Here is a 26,337-nt window from a genome sequence, read left to right on the forward strand (position 1 = left end):
ATGTTTCTGCTGAAAGAGATTTCACCTAAGCATCCCATGAAATGGGTTCTAGCCATGGAAGCTTATACTTCAGTTTATCTGTAAGTCCGTTGCTGCACAATCAAAAAGGAGACTTGTGGAACCTTAGAGTAACATGCCTACTCCACTGGAAACACTGATATAGTTCCTTAACTCTGGCTTTGACAAGATAGATCTAGTAGTCTGATTTATTTGCATTTATTAAGATCTCTTTGCAGCTTGCAAATGAGTAGTAACTCTCTGAGAACAAAAACGCTTCTTGAGGTTCAAAGGAAGAAAGGCTGGTGCTCCTGCCGAGCTTCTCTATCTGCCTCCTTACTTCTGCCCTTGTTTTGACTTTGACGTGCCTTTTTTCTTAGGCCCTAATTTAAAGGAGAAAGGTTTCTCATCTCTCCTTTTCCTTCCTTACAGGAAGGAATGTATTTCTCTGAGATACAATTGGATCCTTGTTAGGATCTAGAGCCTTATATCTCCTACGGTCAGAGCAGTCATGGGAAAACAGTAATGTTCAACCAGGTTTGTTATGGAGATTTGTTGTGCAATGCCCATTCAAGTTATCCAATTTGAAGAGTCTAGGGAACAACCAGCGGCTGTGTAGATTTAGATTGTTTACACTTTCTTCTCATCCTTTGGCATAAACACAAACCTGCAAAATGGTTTAGTGCAAGATAAAATGTGTCATAAGCCTCCTCCAACTTACTTTTGTGCAGTTGCTAAGGTGGAAGGAGAGCGATCATTAGGGAATACGTTTGGGGAGTGCTGATCAGTGTACAACCCTTCCTAGCCATAGTTAAGTTGAATAGGATATCATTGGAAATCATGTGTTCAAGTACTTAAAGAGCCATACGTATAGAGATTAGCATATTGCATATTGGAGTAGGAAGTCCTGGGTTCAAATCCCTGCTTGTCCGCAAAGCTCTCTGGGTGATTATGATGATAGAAGAGGAAGGGAGAACTGTATACACTACTTTAAGCTCCTTGGAGGAAGGATAGTATAAAATCGAATAGATAAAAGGAAGGATTAGAATCATTAGGATTACGAGACATAACATATTTAGAATATTTCACATGAGTCTTGATGTCCTGGGTCATTTCTCCCCAGCTTCTCCCTTTCCTGTTGTGTGATCGTGATTATATTACTTTAAATTTGGCCATTCACTGCTCTCTGAATGTGGCAGATGGTCTCGGTGGTGACCTTTTGACAAGAGAGAGAAATTTTACACTCTTTTGAGGGGAAGAAACTGGTTATCTCCATTCTCTGCAGAACATGGGGTTTTGTATGTATATTTGTGTATATGTGTAAAAAAATATAAATAACTAATAACCAAGCATGTTTCTGCATTTTCTCTAAGGGTATAATATGGGGAGGGGGGAAAACACATGAAGCATGTGCTCTTAACACTGAGCTATAGACCTTCCCAAATTATGCTGTGTCATTGAATCAGATACTATTGTCCTATGAAGCGAATTGCTTCTTGGGGGGCAGGGGCCTAACTACTTTTTTTGTTTGTGAAAATCTGTTCCAAGCACACTGAAGGTGCCAGTAAGCTACCTACATAGTTCTCATAGATTCTTAGTCAAAATTGATGTGAATCTATTGCCAGTGCTGCAAAAAAATAGTTTTATGCTTTTATAGTTGGGAATGCACTTACGTTGTTTCCAAGAGCAGTCCTCCAGTGCATGGAGTGCGAACACAGGAAGCCCCTCAAAAGAAGTACACCCTAGCAGTGTTCTGACACAGCAGTGTCTGCTTGGCGCTACCACTACTGGCCCATCCATATTGATCTTGCTGATCTGTTGGAATGAGGAGTGATCAGAAAGGGGATTAGTACAGCTCCTCTCTGGCTTTTGCAGGTTCCAAAACACATTGATTTTGCATATTAATTCAGCATACTTGTCTCTAACCAATCACTGCAATTCCTGGAGCTAGTAGCCTTCTTTTGTGGCTTAGTGGTACATAAACGCTTTCCAGTATTCCTTTCACTTAGACTAGCCTGCTTCATTGCTTTGCATTCATCACTGTACAGTCAAGCAGACTATCTTAAAAGTAGGCAGTAATAAACCCAACCTCACAATTACCTCACAATTACCTCACAATCAATTATCTTACGCAAGAAAATGATTTCTTTTCAGAAGCATTTCAGGAGATAGAAGAAATATCTTAAAAGAGTATATTCAGAGCTGATATTGTATCGAAATAAAACTTGATTGATTGATAAAAGAGCATATGAAATGGTTCCCAAAAATATGATCCAAGATTCAGAGTTTATGTTTGGTTGTTAGCACTTACCGCTCTAAAATCCACATTTTTTCATCTTCAGATTCTACCTTCCTCTTCAATTTAAGCTTTGTGATGTCAGAGCAAATAGAACAGAGTGTCTTGGCATGTGTCAGTCTAAAGTCCAGTTGCTTTGAGTTCAAATCCTTTAATGTCATCTTCCAAATATGCTAGAAATGATATTGCAGTTGTTATGATGAAATTGGCCATTCTTGGCCTCACAGGTCATAAGAATCTTCTGGGAAAGGCAAAACAGATGTAACACACTTTCAATCTTCTCACTTGATTAACAGCTCTTTGCAACCTTTCTTGCAAAATTCATTCAGTTTTTTACACTCTTTATAGGTATAAGCAATGTTTTTTCACAGTTGAACTGTGAAACCTAAGTATCCTAGCATGGGATTGTCTTTGCCTGTCAATTTGTTGGTCACTAACCTCAAGTATAAGCCTTCACCCTTGTCCAAATGATCCAAGATGAGCTGTTTGATCTGGGGTAACTTGGTCATTGTATCATCCTGGTGTAAGATTGTACCACATATAAGAAGTGTGATAAAATGGTCATCTTTCTGAGCCCTTTTTCTGGATTGATAAGGAAAATGTGCAAAAGTTAAAATGATTACTTTATAGAGTTTATGTTCCTTTACTAAAATGGGAGCTCATGCATTTCACGGATTTCTCTCATCAGGCAAAATTTGTCTTCCTTAACAGTTCTTAACAAAAGTAGGCTTAGAAAATGAGCATATAGAATGATTTTGTCACCTCATTAGCTCCTAGATACCACCACACTCTGGTCTTAGACACTGTCTCTAAAATACAAAGTTGGAAAATTTCTTTCCTGATGAGCAGGCTAGCTTGGTTGTGATGCTGCTTGGCTTTGGGTAGCCTTGTACATTTATGTTTAGTAGAATCTCTAGAGAAAATTCTTAAATCATTAGCGATTTCTTTACCAGCTTTTGTCTGTGGTTATCACTTATGGAAAAGCCAAATATAATGTTCAGTGCTTTCTGGCGTTCTTCTGGGGGATGTTCCAGATGATTAAAAAAAAAAAAAAAAGACTCCCATTCAGCATTTTAGTAGCGCTTGCCCCAATTTAATATCAGTGTGTCGCAATATCTCATTCTCACATAAAGAATGACAGGTAGGCTTGCTGCAAGAGGGAAGGGAGAGACACTTTTAGAGGGGTCTGTGCATGCAGTTTTAAAAGACAGAGATTTTAAAGAAACCTCAAAACACATATAAGTAGCTCAGCCAGCTTGGGCGGGAGGGAAGCTGTGATAAGTCACTAGCTAAAACGGACCCATGACAGTTGAGCAATGGCACTTCATTGTGCAACAAACTTTACAGCTGGAGGAACAACAATTAATTACCCAGTGACAGTATCACACTGGAAAAATGCAGTTTTTTTCAGTAGAAGTCCTCTCCTGAGGGAAAGTGGCAAGATTCCTTGCAGCAACTGTGCACTTATGGTACAAAAGAAACTGTCTCCTCCCCCAGTCATATCAGACGCTACCCAGAAATCCTGCTAATGGATGTGAGTTCATCTATAAAACTGCATCAGGCTGCTTAACCTGGTCTTTGCTGCTGCTGAGACTGAAGGTTGTGCCATATAGCTGTCCTCATTGCTTTTATCCCATAATTAGCACAAGCATGAATGCCATTTTCCCTTAATGCTGCATGGTATCTGCCTATTAGTGTGGGATATAGGAAACAGCATGAGAAGAGGGGATAAGAACTTCTCTGCAACCATCTGAAGATTGGATGACATTAGTTTCTGTGGCCATCTCTGTCTACTGTCCATACTTTTTTGTAGGCTTCCATCAGCTGAGGCTTCCACGTAATAGAGTAGCCTTAATAATATATTACTGTAGCTTCATATTAGCCTTCAGGTGATTGCAGAGAAGACAGAGGCTTCCAGGCAGCTTCTAACAGTGAGTATGCAGTGTAATGAGTGTCAGAAGTGAAGGAGGGTCAGGGGGGCACTAATCTTGCCAGTCACAGTTCCCAAGCAGTTGCTCAAGAGAAAATATTTACTCAGGAAATAAGTTTACAGTATAATCACCCAACATGTTCTTTCCATTCTGTCACACTTCAGACAGTGGTGATTTTCTGAATTAATGCATCTTTGCTCTTATTAACACCTTTGTTATCATAACCCCATTAAAATTGGAGTGTGCACCATAATCTCCATGGCAACTGATCCTATCAGTGTACATAGGATTCTCTGCTGCCTAGTCAAGAGAAGAGGAGAAGAGGACAAATATGCTGAAATGGTATAACTATTGAGCACTAGGGATTTGACAGCCTCAGTTGACACTGAACTTCTCTGTATGCCACTTACTTTGCTGAGCAAAATAGAAGGGCAAAGAGCACTGATTAATATCTGTCTTGCTGAGATGTCTTGAAAGAATCATTTGATATGCTGCTATGCTGTCTGCGTGTGGGTGTGCAAGTTTACTGATGTCTCATTGTTGACTTCTGTACTGCTGTAGACAATAACTGCTTGACGGCAGGCCCACTGTTCTGGGCTCTGTACCGATATACAAGGGAAGAGATTCCTATACCTTAGCAGATCAGATAGTGGCTAGGAAGCAGAGAACAAGTAACGTCATCTAGATATGATAGGATGTAAGCTGAAATAGGATATAATTTTGAAATGCTACTGATCTCTTGACCACACAAACCTTTGTTTCTGAGCTATAGCATTCCTTGATGTTCCAGTATTTTGGAAGTGTTCTTACTAACCCGTTTTACAGTAGCATCCACACATTACTGAAGAGCAGTATCCTACTTTGTCTTTGCCTCTGTACCTTGTTGATGTATTTATAAATTGTTTATATATATTTTTGCAGTTGACACTGCCAACAGGGGTCATTTTACACTGTAAGCTTCTTGTAGCAGTGACATTTAAGTACTCTGTACAGTACCACAATATTGATAGCGCTATATAAATAATAATAGAACATTTGTAGTGGCTTACACCATATAATGCATCAATAAAACATCAGATCAGTAAAATACCACACATTAAAATTCAGTAGAATCAGATACCTGCTAAGCCATAATACTTACTAAATTATGCTAGGTTAGACTGAGAGTCGGTGGCAGTCCTATCTCATAGGGTTTATTTTGGGCATAATCTGCTTTGCTATGGGTAGAAAGTTTAAATGGGGGAGGGAGCTAATTTGGAGCTGAATGCATTTTATTCATGAGCTTTTTTATTTCAGACTCTGATGTTTTTAGTGTCTCAGTTACCCAGGGTCATTAGTTTGGTTCAGAAGTAATGCCTAACTGGGATTTGGCACTAGGTGAAGGAGGTTTACGCTAATGTAATCCCTCTGTCCACTTTCTCCTGTGTCTGTGGGATCCGTTAGTATCTTTAAAGTTAATGCAAATCATAGTTTTAATTTACATCAAGCTGGCAAATAATGGCTCGTGCTTGCTCTCCAAACCAGGACTGAAGTGCACAGTTTGAAGCTGGTTTGCAATCCTGATTTGCTGGGTAAGGGTAAACCAGAAGTTGTTAGTTTGGATGCAACAGCGTTACAGAGGTAGTAACTCATTGAATTGCATCATGTGAGGGGAGGTGTGAGGAAGGGAGCACAAGTCTTGTTCGCATAGCACCAAATCATGGTTACAACTCAGCCCTCCCATTCTGTATCTTCTGGATTAAAATGACAGAACTAATACTGTTAATGCTGTTGAAAGAAGGTTGCTTCAATATAATGTTTGGTTTATTGGTTCATTAATGAGCAATATAGATAAAGCCAGTTTTAAGAATTTCCACTTTTAAAAGCCCTCCAAAATCATATCTTACAATCAAGCTAAAACACAATAGTGAATAAAATAAATAAAACAACTGGAATAGCTGTGGTCAGATTCCAGTGAAACTGCATTAATCCCAGTCCCAATAAAACAGCAAACAAAATGATCCATCCTGAAAGCCTTGAAGAATAAAAGAAGCCTAGAGCCAAATGACTCCTGCTGGTTTGGAGTTGCAGCAAGTACATGGAAAATACTGTTACCACTACTACCATATTTCATAAGCCTGAACTCATAACCAAACAAATGGATGTTTAATTCCTGCAGGGCCAGGTATTTCCTCACGCGTACTGCAAATGGAAAACGTGGTTCCTGGATCTTGTTTCAGTCTGGCTGGGTAGCAGCAGAAGGATCATGGAACAGCAGGAACAGTCTGCTCCTGGCCTTGACGTTCCAGCTGCCACTGCTCACAACTGGGGCAATTCCCTAGCAGTTCCTTCCTTCCATCTGGCGTCTTCCTTTTTTCTTTTTCTTTTTTTGAAGGAGATTAAGATTGGAATGAGGGGAGGAGAAGAGCAGAGAGAAGATGTTAACAACTCAGCCCCTGAGCTGTCACCCCAAACACCCCAAGCATTACCTTAAACTGTTTGAGTGAATTCGACTTCTCCTAATCTTTCAACAAATTTTCCTAATGATCATGTGACAAATTATGCCATAATAGTGGGCCTTTATAGTAGGACTAGAAAACTCTGGTCATGCTGGAGTCCAGCCTGATGCCAATAGACTGTACTCTCCCAGTGTTTAGTCAGTACTTATGGACTGTTTCAATAGAACACCTGCTATGCAGCTGCCTTCTAATCAGCCTGTTAAATGTTTATGGTTACTTATGTCTGAATTACAGTTTGATTGTTTTAACGGCAAGTAAAATACTGACTTTATTTGGTCCGCTGGGTAGCTTTCATCATCTGTTGGATTAAATGGTGATTGCCTTTTTCTTTTTTCTTTCAGAGAGTGTTCAACGTCCTGTACCCAATGCCTGCTGACCAAAGGAGGCATGTCAGCATAAATTCTGCTCGCTGGCTGCCTGAACCAGGCTTGGGATTGGCATATGGCACTAATAAGGGGGACCTAGTGATTTGTCGACCAGAGTAAGTGACATGGTTTAGAGCTTGAAGGATACCTCAACCTTTTGTTTTTCTTGTTGTTAAAACATTTTATCAGATGCTTACCTTATTTTATAATGACTTTCAAGGATTAGTCTCCTTTTCCTGACAAGTATACTGTTGTTCTCCTCTGAGGCAAGGGCATCTTGTGATCAGTGGGTGATTTGTATGCACTTCCGGGGAGGCAGGACCAATTTTATAATGACCTTCAAGGATTAGTCTCCTCTTCCTGACAAGTATACTATGGTTTATTCTTTTTTGAACGGTTTAAATCTTTCTATTTAAGTGGACAGTCTTTGAAGGCACTAAAAGGAGGGCACCACTGAATAGTTAGATGATTTTAATACACCTAATTTTTTCTGAAGCTCTTTATGTCAGCTGTTCAAGATTTATTTATTTGTTGGTTTGTTTCATTTATACCCCGCCTGTCTCCCCAAGGGGGACCCAAAGCAACTTACATCATTCTCCTCTCCTCCATTTTATACCCACAACAACCCTGGGAGGTAGGTTAGGCTGAGAGTATGTGACTGGCCCAAGGTCCCCATGCAAGCTTCTCTGGCACTAGTAGGGATTCGAATCTGGGTCTCCCAGATACCAGTACGACACTCCTTATTTCTCCTTTTCCATTTGCTAGTAATATAATCACACTTTTTCACATGGCTTAATATAGCTTTAAAATTAACTTTCCCCCCCTTATCTAAATCATGAACCTCAAATGATTACTGTGAATTTCTTAGTAGATCTCACTATCTATATTTTTTTACCCATCATATCAATTCAAGCATTAGATGCTTCAGCTATTTATCATAGTTTGCTCTCAATGTAAAACCAGGAAAATCACAGCAGATGTAGTCAAATTAAATTAAAATATATGACTTCATTTATTATATAGCGTAATAGATACAGGTGAGCATGTATTGCTTTTAGTGGGAAGACAACATGTGGAAACTTATTTCCTGTTTCAGTAATGAACAGAGCTCCTCAACAACATCAATTTTACTATGATCATTTCATTCTTCTTGCTTTGGGTAGCAGGTGTCCCAGAGTAGTAGCCTTCTGGGCACACTATGGTTGCCAGTGTCAAGATCATCAGCTCTAGTAATGCATCTGATTTTTTTATATCTGTTGGCTTTTATGTTGACTGGTCAGATATTTGCTGTACTGGTTGATGGGGGTTTCATTTGCTTCTCTTGGTTTTCCTCTCTCCAGTTCTTTACTGTGAATCTCTGCTTCCCCAACTGATGGTACCCATCAGGTTTCAAAAAAGACAGATGCAGTTAGGAGTGTGTACTTCAAAACATTTTGTTTAAATTGTGTTTAGTAGTTTCAGAAAGGCATGAGTATTGTTTTCACAAAATTTCAAGAGTGCAGGTCTGATTTTAGGAATTCATTTTGGGAATATTTCAGTTTCAGGAATGTTGTCTATAAATGGGGTGGAGCTGGCTTCTAGGTGCTAGGATTACCCTGCTGAAAACAGTGGAAGCCGATACAATCCAGATATTTCCAATATTTGGGGGTGGGGGGAGATAAATTCAATAATCCCAAAATATTGGGAGTGCCTTGTTTAATTTAGTATTCTGGAAAGAAAATAGGGAACTTCAGGCACTGTGTCAGATCATAAATATTCAAATGCACATCCCTAGATGAAATTGGGAAAAACCAATGTGGTAGAAGATGTATTCCTACTAATTGCCTGTATGGAAATCAATCTTCTACCACATTGGGTTTTTCCCCCCTCACAAGACTGGTAGCTGGTATGGGGCAGATAAGTACATCTGAAGATATATGCATCTCTACCAATCCCTAGCAGTAAACTACTCCCAACTCTGACTCTCTCAGCAGTCACGTTGAAAAGAATATTCCAGAGGTTTTTTTTGTATGAAGCAGGGCTTCAAGTATGGTGAAAACCTCTTTATTACAAAGCACCAACCTTGGTATTGAGCTCTGCTTTTGAAGTACTGGATGGTGTACCTTAAAAGTTGTGCCAGAGCTCCAGTCCCAACCACCCACCAAATCCTTGCCACCTAACTTAGGCAGATCATGAGAGGGAGGGCATCTTGGCCATCTTCTGGGCATGGAGTAGGGGGTCACTGGGGTTGTGGGGGGGGAGATAGTTGTGAATTTCCTGCATTGTGCAGGGGTTGGACTAGATGACCCTGGTGGTCCCTTCCAACTTGATGATTCTATTGTATGAGTCTATCCTGCCCACCTATCTGCCATTCCTGTCTGTTACAATGTTTTGTGAACAAGAGGCTAAGCTAAAATGTTTCTTCAAAAACAATTAAGAAAGCATGACAAATGATAGTGGTATGAATTCACCAAGTAACTATTATTAATCTACAGAGTGTTTCAGTCAAAGGCCTGGTTTCCTAGTATGTAATATAAACAGAAAAGAATGATCTGAGCCAGCATGCTATGTATTGTATAACAATACCTTATTATACTTACTTGTGAAATGGAACATAGCATAAAAACATACATGTGAGGCACTGTTTATACTGTGTTCCTGCTTTTGTCAGTTCATTTTTGTCTGTTGCGTCATGCATCGTTTCAGCCAGCCATAGATGCTTCTCTGAGGACTGCAGGTTTCACCTAGATTTTAATGCTGCAAAATATACAGCCATCCATCTTGCAGTGCCTACATCTGTCATGTTTGTCTGCTGACTGACCCCATTTTCTCACTGGCCTATTCAGTCATTAGAGGAGATGCCTCCCAGCCACAGAGGCCCGAGTGCATGGTTTGCCTTTTGTGAGTAGCCATTGTGGGTGAACGATGAGGGAAAAGACTGGAAGTACTACAGTGTTCTAATTCTTTGTTCACTGAAATGTGCTAGCTGTACCAAACAGCCACTTTGAACCCCCATTTGTTAGGAGTTCTTATTTCTGTAGTTGCCCTGGCAGTAGAAGCTGGACTGGGAACTTGGTAATATTGCCTAGCAAGGTAGTGCTACTTTGCAATCTGAGTGGCAATAATAGTTATATCTGTCACCTCAGTAAGGACCTGGAATGTGAGAGACTTCTGTGGCACCTGTATTTTTGGTAGCGGAATCATGAATCCGGAGTTCTATCTTTGCACTTCTGTTGTACTAATACTATGTGTTTACAGACTGAGGATCAACTGAATAACCTTCACCCTCTTGTACTGCTGTGTGTGTGTGTGTGTGTGTGTGTGTGTGTGAATTATCTCACTTGCTGTTTTCTGTTCCCCCAGGACATGTTAAAACATTGACTAATGTGATGCTACTTGCTTACAGCTAGTCAGCACAGTGATTTTCAGTGTAGAAGTAAATGGGCAGCTTACCAATCCAGTCTGCTTGTCACATTGCATATAAAATCCTTGGGTTTTTCTAGTCTTCATTCATTTCATTGTGTTGAGCAGCATATGTGTAAAGTAGCTCATGTTTTGTATAGCCTTTTCTTGTAGCATCTGAAGACCTTACCAATGACTTTCATGTACATATTAAATAGCAAAGGAGACAGCACAGAGTCCTTTGAAACCACATAGTATAAATGCCATCTTGCAGAGCAACAGCCTTCCAGCATCATCTTCTGGTCTCTGCCCGCTAGGCAGGAACAGAACCACTAAAGCACAGAGCCTTCATTTTTGAACCTTGCTGTATTACCTTGAGTTTATATCCATATATCCTACTATATATGTATAAATTCACTTTTTACATCTGTCGAATATAACAATATAATTAGTGTGCCAATGTAACTCTTATTGATCATTCTTAGTATATATCTCTGCATTGCTCCATGTTGCCTGACACATGTAGCAAATAACTTCCCTGAATTAGCAAAAATCATTGTTTCATTGGGCACCTTTTGCAGGTGCCTCTGTTTGAATCAGTCTGAAATCAGTCTGATTTTTTTCTTTGGGTTTTGTATTAAGACCCATTTAGCAGCACATCCCCAAAACAGATTTCTTGTAAGTAGGTTGCTATATCTTGCTATTGCCATTGCCTCAGAAGATGGCGACAGGACATTTCAAAACCAGTTTAATTCTGAATGTGTTTTTCTGTCATTTGTCACAATCTAGCAGGTAAATTATTCTCAGAATTGTACAGCACAATCCTCCTTGCACGAGCAAATCCCCGTAGTTCAATAGAGCACCCATTTTAACCTTCAGCTGTCACCATTGCTCTGGCTGTTACTAATCAAGAATTTTCAGTTTTCCTTCATAATGTTTGCTGTAAATAAGTAAATATAAAGTTTACATCATTGGCTGCATAAAGTACAGTTGCTTTGTTATGACTTTGTTATGACTTTGTTATGACTTTTGGCTCCATCCCGTTTTGTTCCCAATGGACCTCTGATCCTTAGGAGGACCTTTACATAAAGGACATAGGAGATTACAGGGGAAGGGGGAGGAATCCATTTCATGAACTTTTTCATTTCATAGTGCATAAGATCCAACCCTATCGGTTCTTTCTTGCAAGAGGCTCTTAAGAGTCAGAGTTTTCTAGTTCAATGACCCTCTATTTGTATTCTTTATTGTTTATTTGTACTGCATTTTATCTCACACTTCACAGAGCTCTGGGCTCCCTTCTGTCCTCACAATCCTGTGAAATGGGTTAGGCTGACTGCCCCCAGGGTCATCTAGTGAGCTTCATGGCAGAAAGAGGACTGTTTGTATACATCTTTACTATTCATAATGAAATAGTGATGTACAGGATTCATAAATGTAATCCTTCTCCAGGCAATCAGCCAACACTGTTAGGTACATTTCAGATGTGGCAGATAAACTCTCATATCCTGGTCAAAGAGAACACTGTATCTTCCTTTCAGAAACAGGCCTTTTTAAGAATCGGTTTTGTCTTCTCAGCAAAATGGTTTCTGCAGAGCAAATATCATCTTGACATCTTCCTTTCCTCTCTTTGTATTTTCATCTGTTCAAAAATATACATTATCAAACATCTTATCAATCCACTTAACAAGTTTTCCTACCACCTATCAATTCCATACCTTCTAATTTCTTGAGTAACACACTCAAAAGAACTTGTGACATTCATGTCTTCACTGGCTTTTGCCCTTTTTCAGACTCTGTAAGCACCAAATCTGTAACTTGTTTACCAAATCTGTAATTTGCTCTCCACTTCTGATAAAATAAAAATATTCTATACAAAACTATCCTTCATGTTCCAATTCTGTTCCTTTTCAAACCTTAACGTTTACTTCAACTGTTGCTTAAGACTATAAGAACATAAGAAAAGCCCTGCTGGATCAGACCAAGGCCCATCAAATCCAGCAGTCTGTTCACACAGTGGCTAATCAGGTGCCTCTAGGAAGCCCCCAAACAAGACGACTGCAGCAGCACCATCCGGCCTGTTGTTCCACAGCACCTAAGATAATAGGCATGCTCCTCTGATCCTGGAGAAGAATATGTATGCATCATGACTAGTATCCATTTTAACTAGTAGCCATGAATACCCCTTTCCTCCATGAACATGTCCACTCCCCTCTTAAAGCCTTCCAAGTTGGCAGCCATCATCACATTTTGGGGCAGGGAGTTCCACAATTTAACTATGCGTTGTGTGAAAAAATACTTCCTTTTATCTGTTTTGAATCTCTCACCCTCCAGCTTCAGCAGATGACCCCGCATTCTAGTATTATGGGAGAGGGAGAAAAACATCTCCCTGGCCACTCTCTCCAAACCATGCATAATTTTATAGAGCTCTATCATGTCTCCCCTCAGCCGCCTTCTTTCCAAACTAAACAGCCCTAAGCATTTTAACCGCTCCTCATAGGGTAGTTGCTCTAGTCCCCTAATCATTTTGGTTGCTCTTTTCTGCACCTTTTCAAGCTCTGTAATAACCTTTTTTAGGTGTGGTGACCAGAACTGTACACAGTATTCCAAGTGTGGTCTCACCATATATTTGTACAAGGGCAGTATGATATCAGCAGTTTTATTCTCTATTCCTCGTCTAATTATGGCCAGCATGGAATTTGCCTTTTTTACAGCAGCCGCACACTGGGTTGACATCTTCATTGAGCTATCCACTACCACCTCAAGATCCCTTTCTTGGTCTGTCGCTGCCAGCACAGATCCCATCAGTGTATATGTGAAGTTGGGATTTTTTGTCCCAATATGCATCACTTTACACTTGCTCCCATTAAATCTCATTTGCCATTTTAATACCCATTCTTCCAGTTTGTAGAGATCCTTTTGGAGCTCTTCACAGTCCGATTTTGTTTTAACCACACTAAATAATTTGGTGTCATCTGCAAACTTGGCTACTTTGCATTTTAACCCCAAATCCAGGTCATTGATGAACAGATTGAAAAGCACCGGTCCCAACACAGATCCGCGAGAGACCCCACTGCTCACATCCCTCCATTGTGAGAACTGACCATTGATTCTTACTCTCTGTTTCCTATTTTTCAGCCAGCTCTCAATCCATAAGAGGACTTGTCCTCTTATCCCGTGACTATGAAGTTTGCTTAGCAGTCTTTGGTGGGGGAGTTTGTCAAAAGCCTTTTGGAAATCCAAATGCACAATGTCCACAGGCTCATTCCTGTCCACATGTTTATTGACACTTTCAAAAAACTCTTAATAGGTTAGTGAGACAGGACCTACCTTTACATGCTTGACAATTCTATCTTTAATAATGCTTTCCATCAATTTACCTAGAACAGACGTTAAGCTAACTGGCCTGTAATTTCCTGGGTCCCCCCTGGAACCTTTTTTATAAATGGGTGTTACATTGGCCATTCTCCAGTCCTCTGGTACAGAGGCTGATCAAAGGGACATGTTACATATCTTAGGAGTTAGGAATTCAGCAATTTCCCATTTGAGTTCTTGAAGAACTCTAGGATGAATACCGTCTGGTCCCTGTGACTTGTTAGTTTGCAGTTTGTCTAGACGTTCCAGGACTTCCTGCCCTGTTACCACTATTTGCCCCACTTCCTCATTCTCCCCTCTCCAGAATCTCTGTTCAGGAGAAGGAATCTGCCCTGTATCTTCAACAGTGAAGACAGATGAGAAGAATTCATTTAGTTTCTCAGCAATCACTTTATCCTCCCTTAGTGTTCCTTTACTCCCATTGTCATCCAATGGTCCAACCGCTTCCCTAGCTGGTTCCCTACTCCTAATATACTTAAAGAATTTCTTATTGTTTGTTTTGATGTGTTTAGCAATATGCCCCTCAAAATCTTTTTTTGCATCTCTGATTATCTGCTTGCATTTCCTTTGTGTTTGTTTTTGTTTGCCTCATTTGGGCAATCCTTCCAGTCTCTGAAGGAAGCCCTTTTTTCTCTAATTGCTTCCTTCACCTTACCCGTTAGCCACCTTTCCTGACCTGCAGTATACAAGCTAGCTGAGCCTCTAGTAATGTGGACTTGAGTAACCCCCAAGCCTTTTCCAGAGATTTAACCCTCCTAACTGTTCCTTTCAACCTCCTCTTTACCAGGTTTCTCATTTTTGAGAAGTTCCCTCTTTTAAAGCCAAAGGTAATTGTGTGAGATTTCCCAGTCCCTTTCCAACTTACATATAAATTAAATTTGATGCCATCGTGGTCACTATTGCCAACTGGCTCAACTACATCCACATCCCGCACTAAGTCACTGGCAGCACCACAGAGTGCTTCTATGAGAACATCTCCATTCTTTCTATAAATCCCGTACAATCCCAGCTGTCATTGCCTCATTGATACTTCTGGAAAGTAATCTTTATATCAGCTAAAACATAACTAAAGTTAACAAGCTACTATCTCTTATCTCTCCTTATCTGTCAGCTCCATAATTTCAGTATTTCAGTATTTCCAGTTTTTGCTGTTTGGCGCAATACTATACAGACCACATGTGAACACAGAACCTGCCTTAATTTGCTCATAATCTAAAATAGACAACAAAAAACAAAATACAGTATAATTAAAATCTGTAGGAAGAGAAGGAGAATGCCAAAAATGTAAACTTAGTCATAGGATACCTTTAAACAGATGTATGTTTTAAAAAAGGAAAGCAAATGAAGAAAACCAGTTAACCAAATATCAGCAAGCGGTGATTTCATACATAAGGAACAGTGAGGGAAAAACGTGACATGAAACAGAAAAATTAAATGAGACCAAATGAGCAACAGAGAGCTACGGGAGTATAGAGACCAAGAGGGCAAATCAGAGAGCAGGAATGAGAGAATGGATACCTTTATGTATATAAAGTCTTGTTAAAATTTAATTTTAAAGGTTGAACTATGCATCCCCCGCTCAAACTATCAATTGACCCATGTAATAGAAAGGGGTGGGAAGATGATCCAGTAAACAACATAATTGTAAATTGAATGTGAAATGAAAAGGGGGCTGGGACAAAAATACTAGTGGTGAAATAGTCAGATTTATGTGCCGAAGAAGTGAAGTTGGCAGAATGCAAAAAATAAGAGACAAGAGGAAGATTAAAGACAACAACAACGGTAATTCAGATGAGATAAAGTAGCAGGTTGAACACAAGTGTAGTTAGAATCAACATAAAGTAAATAACAATTCTAATGATGTTTAAAGACTGTAAGTGACATGACATCACTGTTGATGTGATCTGAAATGAAAAAGAACTCTAGCTTGAGAAAAGGGGGAAATAGTAACATCAGGCACTGATAAAAAATTGAAGGAACCAGAGAGGAAGAATCCTGAAGGCAAATAAAAACCCTGTCTTCAGATTTTAAAGGGAGCCATGGGGAATGACAAAAAAGGAAAAAGAGAGATCAACCAGAGGAGATGAAAGGTCAGAAGTGTACTGAATATTATCCTAAGTATGGTAATCAATACCAAAAGATCAAATTAGAGAACCTAGATATTAAACACAGACATTACAGTAAAAAATTGCTCATCTGGCAGGACCCCCATTTTCATGCCTTACTTTCTTCCCCTTTTCTCTTCCTGTCTGTCCTGCCATATATTTATTAAGGTTGCTAATAGGTGTGGAGAAAAATGTCTTGTCCCTTTAAAGGAGGGTTAATCTGTGGAAGCAGACAGCTGAAGCGTTTCATGGCAAGGAGGCAAATAACATAAGCTAGCAAATAACATTCCATTACCATTGGTTAAATGGATAAGACTTTTTTTCTCCAAGTGGTTGGCAGCCTTATTCTTCACTGGCTTTTTAGGTGAAATTGTGAGTACAACTGCCCTATTTTTTTTTTTAAATCTACTTTTAATATCAGGTTGGGTATGGGGTAACTGGTGAAGGGACAAGAGAACAGTAACACGACATCCGAAGATCTATGGATGCAGTTCACTGTATAATGCTACTGGCTTATCTTCCTTTCCCTTGTTAGTTAGGATGATGCAGAAGGGTGAGTTTTGACAGGCTGAAAAAACAATTCTGTTTTTCTTGACTTTCCCCCCTCTCTCAGTATCTGTGACCTGGTAGAGTCCTCTCTCTGTATCTTTTGTCACAACATTCCTTTTCCTAGTCTTTGGTCTGCCATTTGCTTCACTGTTCTCCTGTGTTCCCATTTTGAAAAACAAAACCAAGGTTAAAACATCAAACTAGGCTTGCTTTGAAGATCTTGCAGCCATTGAAGTTTAAGCAAGACAGCAGCTTGTAGCCTAAGTGTATCACAGGTGTGCAATTTAATATAATGCTTGAGTACCCACTAGAATATAGTCTTGCTCTTAAAATTTGTAATGTTCTTAACTTGGAATCTGCTTTCTGCTTGAGCCAATTTCTTTCTGCAGTGAATCAGTTTTTAAGTCTGCATATGAACAAGTTGCTTTGAAGTTTTTAGTCTTTAATTGTTTAAGTATTAATGACTGCTCAACTACTATAGGGACTTAAAGTAGGCCCTAAGTGAAGGCTAATTGAAGTTCAAGCTGCTGTAAGAGCTTACACAATTTAAAATGCCTTAAACCTTTAGAGCAGTTCATTCAAGCTGCTCATTCAAGCTGCTTAAAAATTTTAAGTCACTCTCTGCTCTGACACAATCTAAGTAGCTTAAGTGATTCCAAAAGATCAGAACATCTTAAGCAGTGGTAGACTAACAGTGCCATCCTAAGCATTTACTGTCCTAAGTCCATTAAGGTCTGTGGGCTTAGAAGAGTGTAACTGTGCTCAGAATGATACTGTAAGACTTATAACTATCTTAAGTAGCCAGAAGTGCCCTAAGATTCTGGTATGGTTTACTCAATTTGTAGAATCTCATAACTGGCTCTGATCAGAAAACATGAGTAGTGAAGTACAGTGGCATTTGAAGTCCAAAAATGTGGCAGGTGTGCATATGAGGGGGTTGCAGTGTGGTACCTTGTGTTCAAAAACAGTTAGTCTTGTCTATAAAACATCCCTCTTGACAAGTTTGAAACTGCCTACTCTTTCATTAACAGAGGTAGATCCAATTCAGGGACTTGATGGTTCTTATATCTTGTTCTCTTGGGCCAGTGCTATGGCATTCAACACCAGAAGACAAGAGTCACTGGAAAAGACAGTAAGGAAAAGTTGAAGGCAGCAGGAAAAGAGGAAGACCCAACTTGAGATGGATTGGCTATTAAAGGAAGCCACAGCCCTCAGTTTGCAAGACCTGACCAAGGCTGTTAACAGTTTTGGAGGTCAAGTAATTCATACGGTCGCAATATGTTGGAAGCAACTTGACAGCACTTAACATACACATGCTATGTATTATCTATTTGTTGTAGTAATTATCCTGCTCTTATTGCATTGTTTTCTATTTTTGTAATTCCATTTTCTGCATCAGTTGACGTATCCTGTGTGATTTTTTTCCACTGTTCCTAATTTTGTCATCCTAGTCTTATTGCACTGCTTATTAGTTTTTTCATGATAATTATTCCATTGATTTACACCATGTAATCTACCTTGAGTCTCTGTGAGATAGTTAAATAACTAAGTAAAGTAGCTGTTGAAAAACTGGCTGGGGGAGAGGAAAAGCCTAGCTTACTCTCTCCTCAGCCATTCAAGAACATTTAAGAGTTTCCGTTCAAAGTGAAATAGATTAGACCAGAAGCTGCACATAATCAGTCTAAGTAATTCCACCACTTCATTGACTTGGATGGCAACAAGAGAATTGAACTTCAAGTACTTTCTCAGCACTGAGCAACACCACTTCCAGGGGCAGCTCAACACAATCCACCATCCCAAGCACCCTTCTCCCATCCCACCCCACTAGTTCCAAGAGGGACTGAGAGGCATTCTGTAAACTGTCTTGAACCCACAGCATGGGTCTTAATCCCATGTGCTGCTATCTGCTGATTTGGTGATCCAAGCAACCGCTTAGGTCGCTTGGACAGTAAACCAGCCCCCGCATGACCCCTTCAACTATGTTTGCATCCTTTCAATGCCAAATTAAGTCAAGCATCACGAGAATGTCATTGGGATAAATGCTCCTGTTGCTTTTCAGAAATTATCATGGGTTTAAATTGATTTGAACACATTTTAAATCAAACTGAGGCTCACAAGCAGTTGGTAGCAACTATCTGTGGCTTACTTACAGATACTAGCTGCCCTGAGCCTGGCTTTTCACAGGAGGGCAGGGTATAAAGTAAATAAATAAAATAATAATAAAATGAAAATATTGCCAGGAGCTTCTAAGAAATGTCGGTGTCGCAATAAATAATTGGCAACGTTTTTCTTAAATGGTGGCAATGTTGACTAGCACACAGGCTTTAGACCAACATATTCAAAGTGATTAATAATATTATAGATTGTAAACTAGTCTGTGACTCTAAAGTAGCTCTCTTAAGTATTTTGCCTGTAGATATATTGCAGGAAAAAAGTATCTGCTAAAAAATCTTTAGGTGGTGGCAAGACAACTGTTACCGCAAGCTTGGAAACAGTTAAGCCTTCCTGGTATTGTTGAGTGGGCTTGTAAAATATGGCATATTGTACGGATGAACAAAATTGCAGCATATAAGAAAATGCGGGAAGGTAAACACAAGGTTCAGGAGATGTTTGTGGAGACATGGGAACCATTTGTTCTATGCTGGAATAGAAACAAGCATAATGAGTGAGTAAACGAGAATATTCTGATATACATCTGAACAAAGGATTATTGGACAAAAATGGATTTATATTTGATAGCAGCTGATGCAAAATCTGAGTGATAAACTTTACAGATTGTAGGAATATGGTAATTTTATATCTTGATTTGAATTTGATATATGACGTACAGGATATTTTTCATATTCTTTTCATTGGCGTACTGAAAAATGACTATAATAAATTTTTTTAAAATTATCATGTGGTATTCAGAGCCATCATTTACATTCTCAATTTTTGCCAAATTCTAGATAAAGCTATTACGATTTGTACTACCTATTTCGCAGATATTTGTTACAACCATTTTTGTTATGTTTAAAGATATGCCCTCTGTATCAAATTATGAGCCATTTCCATAACTGTTCTTGGATTGCTGGAGAGCCAGGCTGTGCAGAGCAAAACATTGCGGGACAGTTAAAAATGTTGACCATAGAAATCTGCCTAGCTATTGATTATGGCTTTGAATACAGTATCTGAAGATCAACCATTCTGTAAAAACAGTGCAGCAAATTACTAGACCTCCTAGCTGCTGAGAGAAACCAGAAAACATATGGAAAATAATATTATCAAACATTGTGGGTAGGGCTTCAAGAAGTGGGTCTTTCCTCCTTCAGAAAAAGTTCGTGTTGCTATGTTCTCGAGTCCCTCTCCCTTTACTGTAGTCTACCTTTTGAATCTTGTGTTCAATAGACTTCAATACACTCCTCTCAAATATATAACATTAAAATTGAAATTAAAATACCAGAATTCTAGAAAGAAGAAAATGAATAAATGCATGCATATCTTCTTAGTTTTGTGGACTTGGATTTCCAGCCACAAAATAAAGGGATTTTAGTACTTCCAGAACACTTTCTTAGAAACCTTCCATTTGTTATTACCTCTGGCCACATTGTGTATGAGGTTATTTGACTCCCCTCCAACATCTCTTTTTAATTAGATTTATCTTTTCGCTTGGCTACTACAGATGACATTCTGACTGCCTTGTGCTATCCAAGGCAGGAAGTTTTTTCAAAAGATTATTTTTTCGATATAAATGACTTTTCCATTCTCAAGCCTTGTTTGCGACGTTTGATCCAAAATTTTGTAGCTGGTGTAAAACGCCTGCTAATGAGTAGCTACAATATGCTACCATTAAGACAGTAAAAGGTTATTGACCACTGATGCTCCCAGACCTGTTGTGCAGGCTTTTTAAAATTGGTTTCAGGTTGAAAAGAGTCCTCTCTGTAATGCTGTTTGTTTTGTCAGTGTGCGTGTTTGTATATTCAGTTGCCGTGGAGCCAATTATCCTAACAGTTTTGGCCTTTCCCCTAAAACAGATACCCAGGCTGTAATCTGGGTTTTTAGTTTTCTTCTCCTGGCGTTCCCATTCATGTATTCATAAAGAATCTTCCTGGGGAGGGTCACATGATGTCAAACATTGTGAGGCCTTTAAAGGACATAAACTGGATTCCTGTCACTTGAAGATCTGGGTCAGGCATGCAAAAGAATTAGCTGGCAGAGACCTGGGGTGGTAGAATGGATTGCGCTGCTTTGGATTGCAGGTGGAAGTTTATGCACGATCATTTGTGGAATGTTTATATTAAAAACTGCAAACAGCACAGTAAACTTAGAGAGGGGATAAAACCTTTCCCCCTGTTATGCTACTTTTTGGTTTGAATAGAACTTTTACACAAAGGAACATTCAAAGCTGAACCTTACCATCGGCAGTCTGAAGTGGTGCTGTCCATTCGACCACCTCAGGGCATTACCCACCTATGGGGTTCAGGGAACTCCGTGCCCCTGCCCTCAGCACCTCCCTTATCCATCATGCACTTTTGTGTCCTGCTTGGGCTTGCAGCACCTGGTTCTGCCTCTCTACTGGGTCTCTCTTGCACAGCCTGGAAAGAGAACTCGGTCACCTCCTCACAGCCCTGCTTCTAAGCCTCTTACGAAGCTAGTGCCAGCCGGCCGCACGTGCTCAGTCAATTCCCCTGCAATCTCATGAGACTCCAGGGGAATCTTGGGCTGCGCCTGCAGCCTCTTTCCCCCTCCCATTGCCCTGTCTGGGCTAAACTGCCAGCAGCTGTTGGCAGAGATGGAAGTAAGGCCTTGAAAGGCCTGTACTGCGTTCCTCCTCCTCACTGGCTTGACAGCTGGTGGATTTAGTTGAGTTGTGGCCTGAAAGAGCATTCTTCCTTGTTGCTGCAGTCCTGGTGGGCTTCCCTTTTGGTGGCACTGTGAGTTCCCAAGTAAGTAACTCCTGGGTAAGTCTGGGGATGGCTCTGCCGGTGGGTATGGGCCCAGTCTTGGACATTACCTCACTGCGCAGCTTTATCCCTAACACTTCTATGTACAGGAACCAGGTCTAAGATATGAAACTTTCTCTTACCCACCCTAAGGATGAATGGGGAAGACCTCGCTTCTTCCAGATACCTTTCAACAGAACTTTCTCCTTGCTAGACTATTTCCACTGGTTAGAAATTCATAGGCTCAGATGAGCTTTCTTATTGGCGAGATGTAATGCCATAGACTCAGCCGAGACACAAGGGCGATACAATAAAATTATTGCAGAAGAGCAAAAATGCCCTTTTTGTCCAGAACAAATAGACTCCCTAGCCCACATTGTTTTGGCATGTCCACAAAATAATATTGCATGAAATAAATATATCACTTCCTAGATAAAACAGCTAAAGACACTTTCTGAGAAGCGGATACTGCATTATCTGCTGTCAAATAGATCGGTCAATTGCGTGAGAGATGTGGCAACTTTTCTCGTTATAGTGTCAAGGAAAAATTAAATTTCATTTCCCCTTTTTAAAGTGTGAAGTGGTTGATGGATAGTGGATAGCCAGTGGCTGTTAAATCTAGGGAAAGGAGAAATATTAGATATAGTTCTACAGAGATTGATTGTTTCACATGGATACCCCCTACTCCATAAACATATTTTATCCATTGTCTTCTACTGTGAAATCCCCGCACCAATAATTCTACTTGACATCTCACCACCCCCAAGGAAATGCATAGCAGTGATAATTGCATGTGACCTACTACCTTTACTCAGATTCAAGAAGTTGCTTCTTTGTATGACAGTTCCAGGAATCTCTCTTGATGTATCAGGTCTGGATAGTGTCTGGTTCCTCTGCCCCTTGCCTTCTTCCCTCCCCCTTGCTTTGGGACTGAAGAATAGTGTGTAAAAGGGGCAGAGCTGCAGCTTCATTATTTGCTGTTGGGCATGTCAATTACATACATCTCCAGGTGTATATGAAATAAAGGCTTTCAAAATACTTTATTGTAGGTGCTAACCCACAGCATGGAAGAACTGCTAATATGGAATACAACCAATAATAATTTGGGCTGTGTACACAATACCAAATAGTTACAGGAGTTTCATCTTTCTCCAGAAGGATACACATTCTAAACTGTTGCTGCTTGTTATTGCAGTATTTACTGTGCCACTCATCATACTAAGGAAAGGAAGAACAAGAAGTATTGATTGCCAAGGACATCAGTAATTGGCTTATCCTGGATATTTATTCATTCCCTCTTTTCTGTAGGTCTGTTGAATTCCTCATAATGCAACAAGTTAGTGGGTATATGCTTTAGACCTATATTTAATTGAGGCAGAGTGAGTATGGGATTTAATGGTAGCCTGTGTGAATAAATCTACACTCTAAATCAGGGTTCCCCGTGGCACCCATAGGCACCTACCAGTACTTTCCCTGGCACCCATTGTGCGTTTTGGGAGAGGTCATTGCAGGGCTTGTTATCGGTTGTCAATCAAATGAAAGAGTTTTACACAACTGCAAAATCAGCCACAGCCACTAGAGCAGCGGATGCCAACCTTTTTTCACTTGTGTACCCCTTGGCAGTCCATTTCCACCACCATTATCCAATTGTTTTGCATACCACTAAATGTCCTGGTTCGTACCCCTGGAGGTATGCATACCCCAGGTTGGGAACCACTGCAGTAGAGGATCAGGAGGACTGGTAAGCACGGGGGCTTGTGGCTTCATTCCCTCTCCAGGCTTTCCTTCTTGTAATTCTCTCTTCTTCTCCCTTGAAGCTTTCTTTCATTACTTTTTATTCCCCTTCTGCAATTCTTTTGCATACTTAGGAAGGGAGGTATTATGTTTGGCTCCACCTCCTGTGGTAGTCATTTGGAGTTTGGCTGTGACTTCTGCAGCTGCCATTTTAGGTGATGCTCACCACCCACTCTCAAAATTCCAAAGTTGGCCACAGGTGCCAAAAGGTTGGGGAGTCTCGCTGAATTTCATGGTAAAAGTCAGAAAGAATGTGTTTAATGCTTTCCATGTTCTAGTACTTGTGAGAGGATGCAAGTCCAGAGGGAATGGGTAGTCTTACTTCTGTTTTAAAATCCTCAAGTAATTATATGATTGTGATGGGCCTCATTCTCACTTGAGATGATCTTTTTTTAAGGGGCAATATTCCATCATATCAGTTTCTATCTGCAGTCTGCTTTAATACAGCCCAGATGGGGATTTACCATCTCTCTTAGAAGGTCTGCACCACAAAATTTCTCAAGGTTGTAAAAATGGCTGCATGTCAGACAGATGTCCCTTCTTAGGCAAAGTTTTCCTTTCCCACAGGAATTTTTTTCTGACCTTGCATGATTCATCTCTGTAAATGAGGGTTTAGATGTATTTATTTATTTATTACATTTGGCACCATGTTTTCTGGCAAGATTATTTCCCAAAGCGGCCAATACTTGAAATCCAGCACATTAAAAAAGTGTTGGATACGTGAATTTGTTTGTTTTGTATCAAACTCTAGGGCACAGAGCAAAATATAACAGTTTTCCCCTATACATTTATGTCCCCACAAGGCTCACAGTCAAAAGAATTTGAAATTTTGTCGAAGGCTTTCACGGTCAGAGTTCATCGGTTCTTGTAGGCTATCCAGGTTCTTGTAGGTTGTCCAGACACTGTCCTTCAGTGTTACTTCTCTGAAGATGCCTGCCACAGCTGCTGGCGAAACGTCAGGAAAGAAAATACCAAGACCGCGGTCACACAGCCCGGATAACCTACAAGAACCGATGTATTTGAAATTTGTTACAAGATAGAGGAAGTACATAGAGGAAGTAGCAGGTTGGCATTGCTGAATGGGAGTTAGATTGAGAGGAGTGTTGTTGCTACCTGAGCCACCGGATAATACAGGTGTTTCTTCACCTGCCTCACTGCCCTGTCACCTTTGCCCTCCACCAGCTGCCACTCCCAATGGGATGGTTGCAATTCCTATACAATAGCAATCACTTCTGCTCACTTGAGGTCTCTCCCCCCCCCTAATAAAAAATGGGAAGGTTTTTTGCAAGCTGCAAAACTAAAAGTAAAGGCCTCCCTCCTCCCCTTTCCATCTCAGCCCAACTTGGCAGCACATGATAGAGTGAAATAGAAGGTTGGGTTTATAAAACCTGTTAGAAAAGAGTTGGGGAAGAGAGTGAAGTTTCATACAATTCTACTGTTTACTGAAACCAAGGCAAATTATTACTCTGAGGTTCCTGCTGCTTTTTAACTGATGGAGCAAACTTAGTTGCAAATCACCCACCTGCGGCAATGGGCAATCTGTATTTACTTCTTTGTTCTTGCTGCTCTGATTTTTAGTGGGGAATAGTTCAAATGGATACTGGGGTTTAATCTGTCAGTACCTTATATTGTGAAGAATGCCTAAGAGTGCGGCTTGTTGCTGACATCTGAAAGGTTTGCTGGAAGATCTGTGGGGAGTTGTAGCTCAACAACAGAAACAAGAAGAGGAGGAAAAACTGATCAGCCATCAAAAACTCTCTAGTTCATCATAATTTTTGCTGAATGAGATTACCCAAAAAAGCAGAGGGATTTTGATGTACATCATACTCAGATTTAACTGACAGATGGCAATCTATTCCTAGTAACCTGCCAAATCACCTTGGTGCTTTGCTTCTTTCATTGAGACAGCAAGTATGCCAGCTAATTATAAAGTGAAAAGTTTCATAATGAGGGATTAAAGTTTTCAGAAAGGCCTGCTCACCTAGTTGTTTGGGGCGTTCACCATTTTTAGCTGAGGAATTGTCATTCTGAAATTCATTGCAAATGCTACTTCTGCATTATAAGAATATTAAGATCTGTACCTGATGGTGGCAAAGAGTATGTATTTCTTCCTGGTTAGGAAAAAGTGTGCAAACAGTGTGTAGATTGTCAAGTGATAATATCACATATACATCTGTTTCCCTGTGCATTGAAATGCTGTGGCTTCACCTTATTTATTTATTTAAACCATTTATTTAGCCACCTTTCTACCTTGAAGAATTCAAGGTGGCTTACAATGTAAATAAAGCAACAATTTTAAAAAACACATTAAAGGCCACAACTGAAAATCTCAATTAGGACTTCCAATAAGTAAAAACTAACATAGTCAAATGCAGACCTAAGTAAAGCTGTCTTCAGCTGCTTCCTCCAGATTAAAAGTGCACTTCCCTGACAAGTTTTTTTCATAATTTGGGGCTGTCCCCAAAAAGGCCCTCTCTAGTTTGCCTACCAGCTGAGTTTCTTTGATTGATGGGACAGTCTGGAGAGCCTCTCCCTGTGATCTTAATTCCTGGGCAGGAACATATAGGAGAAGACAGTCCTTCAGATACCCCAGTTCCAAGCCATGTAGGGCTTTAAAGGACAAAACTAACACCTTGAATTGGGCTCGGGAGCAGGTCAGTAGCCAGTGTAATTGCTGTTGTATCAGGATCACATGCTCCTGATAATTGGCCCGACCAGCAGTCTAGCCACAGTATTCCACTGCAGCTTCTGAACACTTTTCAAGGGTAGCCCCAAGTATAGCGCATTGCAATAGTCCAGTCTTGATGTAGCTAAGGCGTGGATCACTATGACTAGATTTGACTGACCTAGGAACAGGTGCAGCAGATGCGTCAGCTGAAGCTAGGCAAAAGCATTCCAAGCCACCACAGACACCTGGTTTTCTAAGGTGAACGCTGTGACAAGCAGCAATCCCAAGCTACGAACCTGGCTCTTCTAGGGAAGTATAACTCCATTCAAGATAGGAAAGATCTCACGTCCCTGGTCTGCCTTTCTACTAACCTACAGAACCTCTGTCTTGTCATGATTAAGTTTCAGCTTGTTCACCCTCATCCATCCCATTACTGGCTCCATGCATCAGTTCCACATA

The 26,337-nt window shown here is 40.2% G+C and overlaps 1 protein-coding gene across 3 annotated transcripts in view; it reads left to right on the plus strand.

The window, feature by feature from the left end:
- AMBRA1 (autophagy and beclin 1 regulator 1) overlaps positions 1 to 26,337 on the plus strand; it is a 190,111-nt gene that overhangs the window by 136,032 nt on the left and 27,742 nt on the right. For all 3 annotated transcript variants that reach the window (XM_056851046.1, XM_056851047.1, XM_056851048.1), the window contains one exon: positions 7,064 to 7,203. In XM_056851046.1, the coding sequence (XP_056707024.1) occupies positions 7,064 to 7,203 (140 nt within the window). The remainder of the gene's footprint in view (positions 1 to 7,063; positions 7,204 to 26,337) is intronic.

Source organism: Euleptes europaea, chromosome 6, assembly GCF_029931775.1.
Source record: "Euleptes europaea isolate rEulEur1 chromosome 6, rEulEur1.hap1, whole genome shotgun sequence".
Lineage (NCBI taxonomy): Eukaryota > Metazoa > Chordata > Lepidosauria > Squamata > Sphaerodactylidae > Euleptes > Euleptes europaea.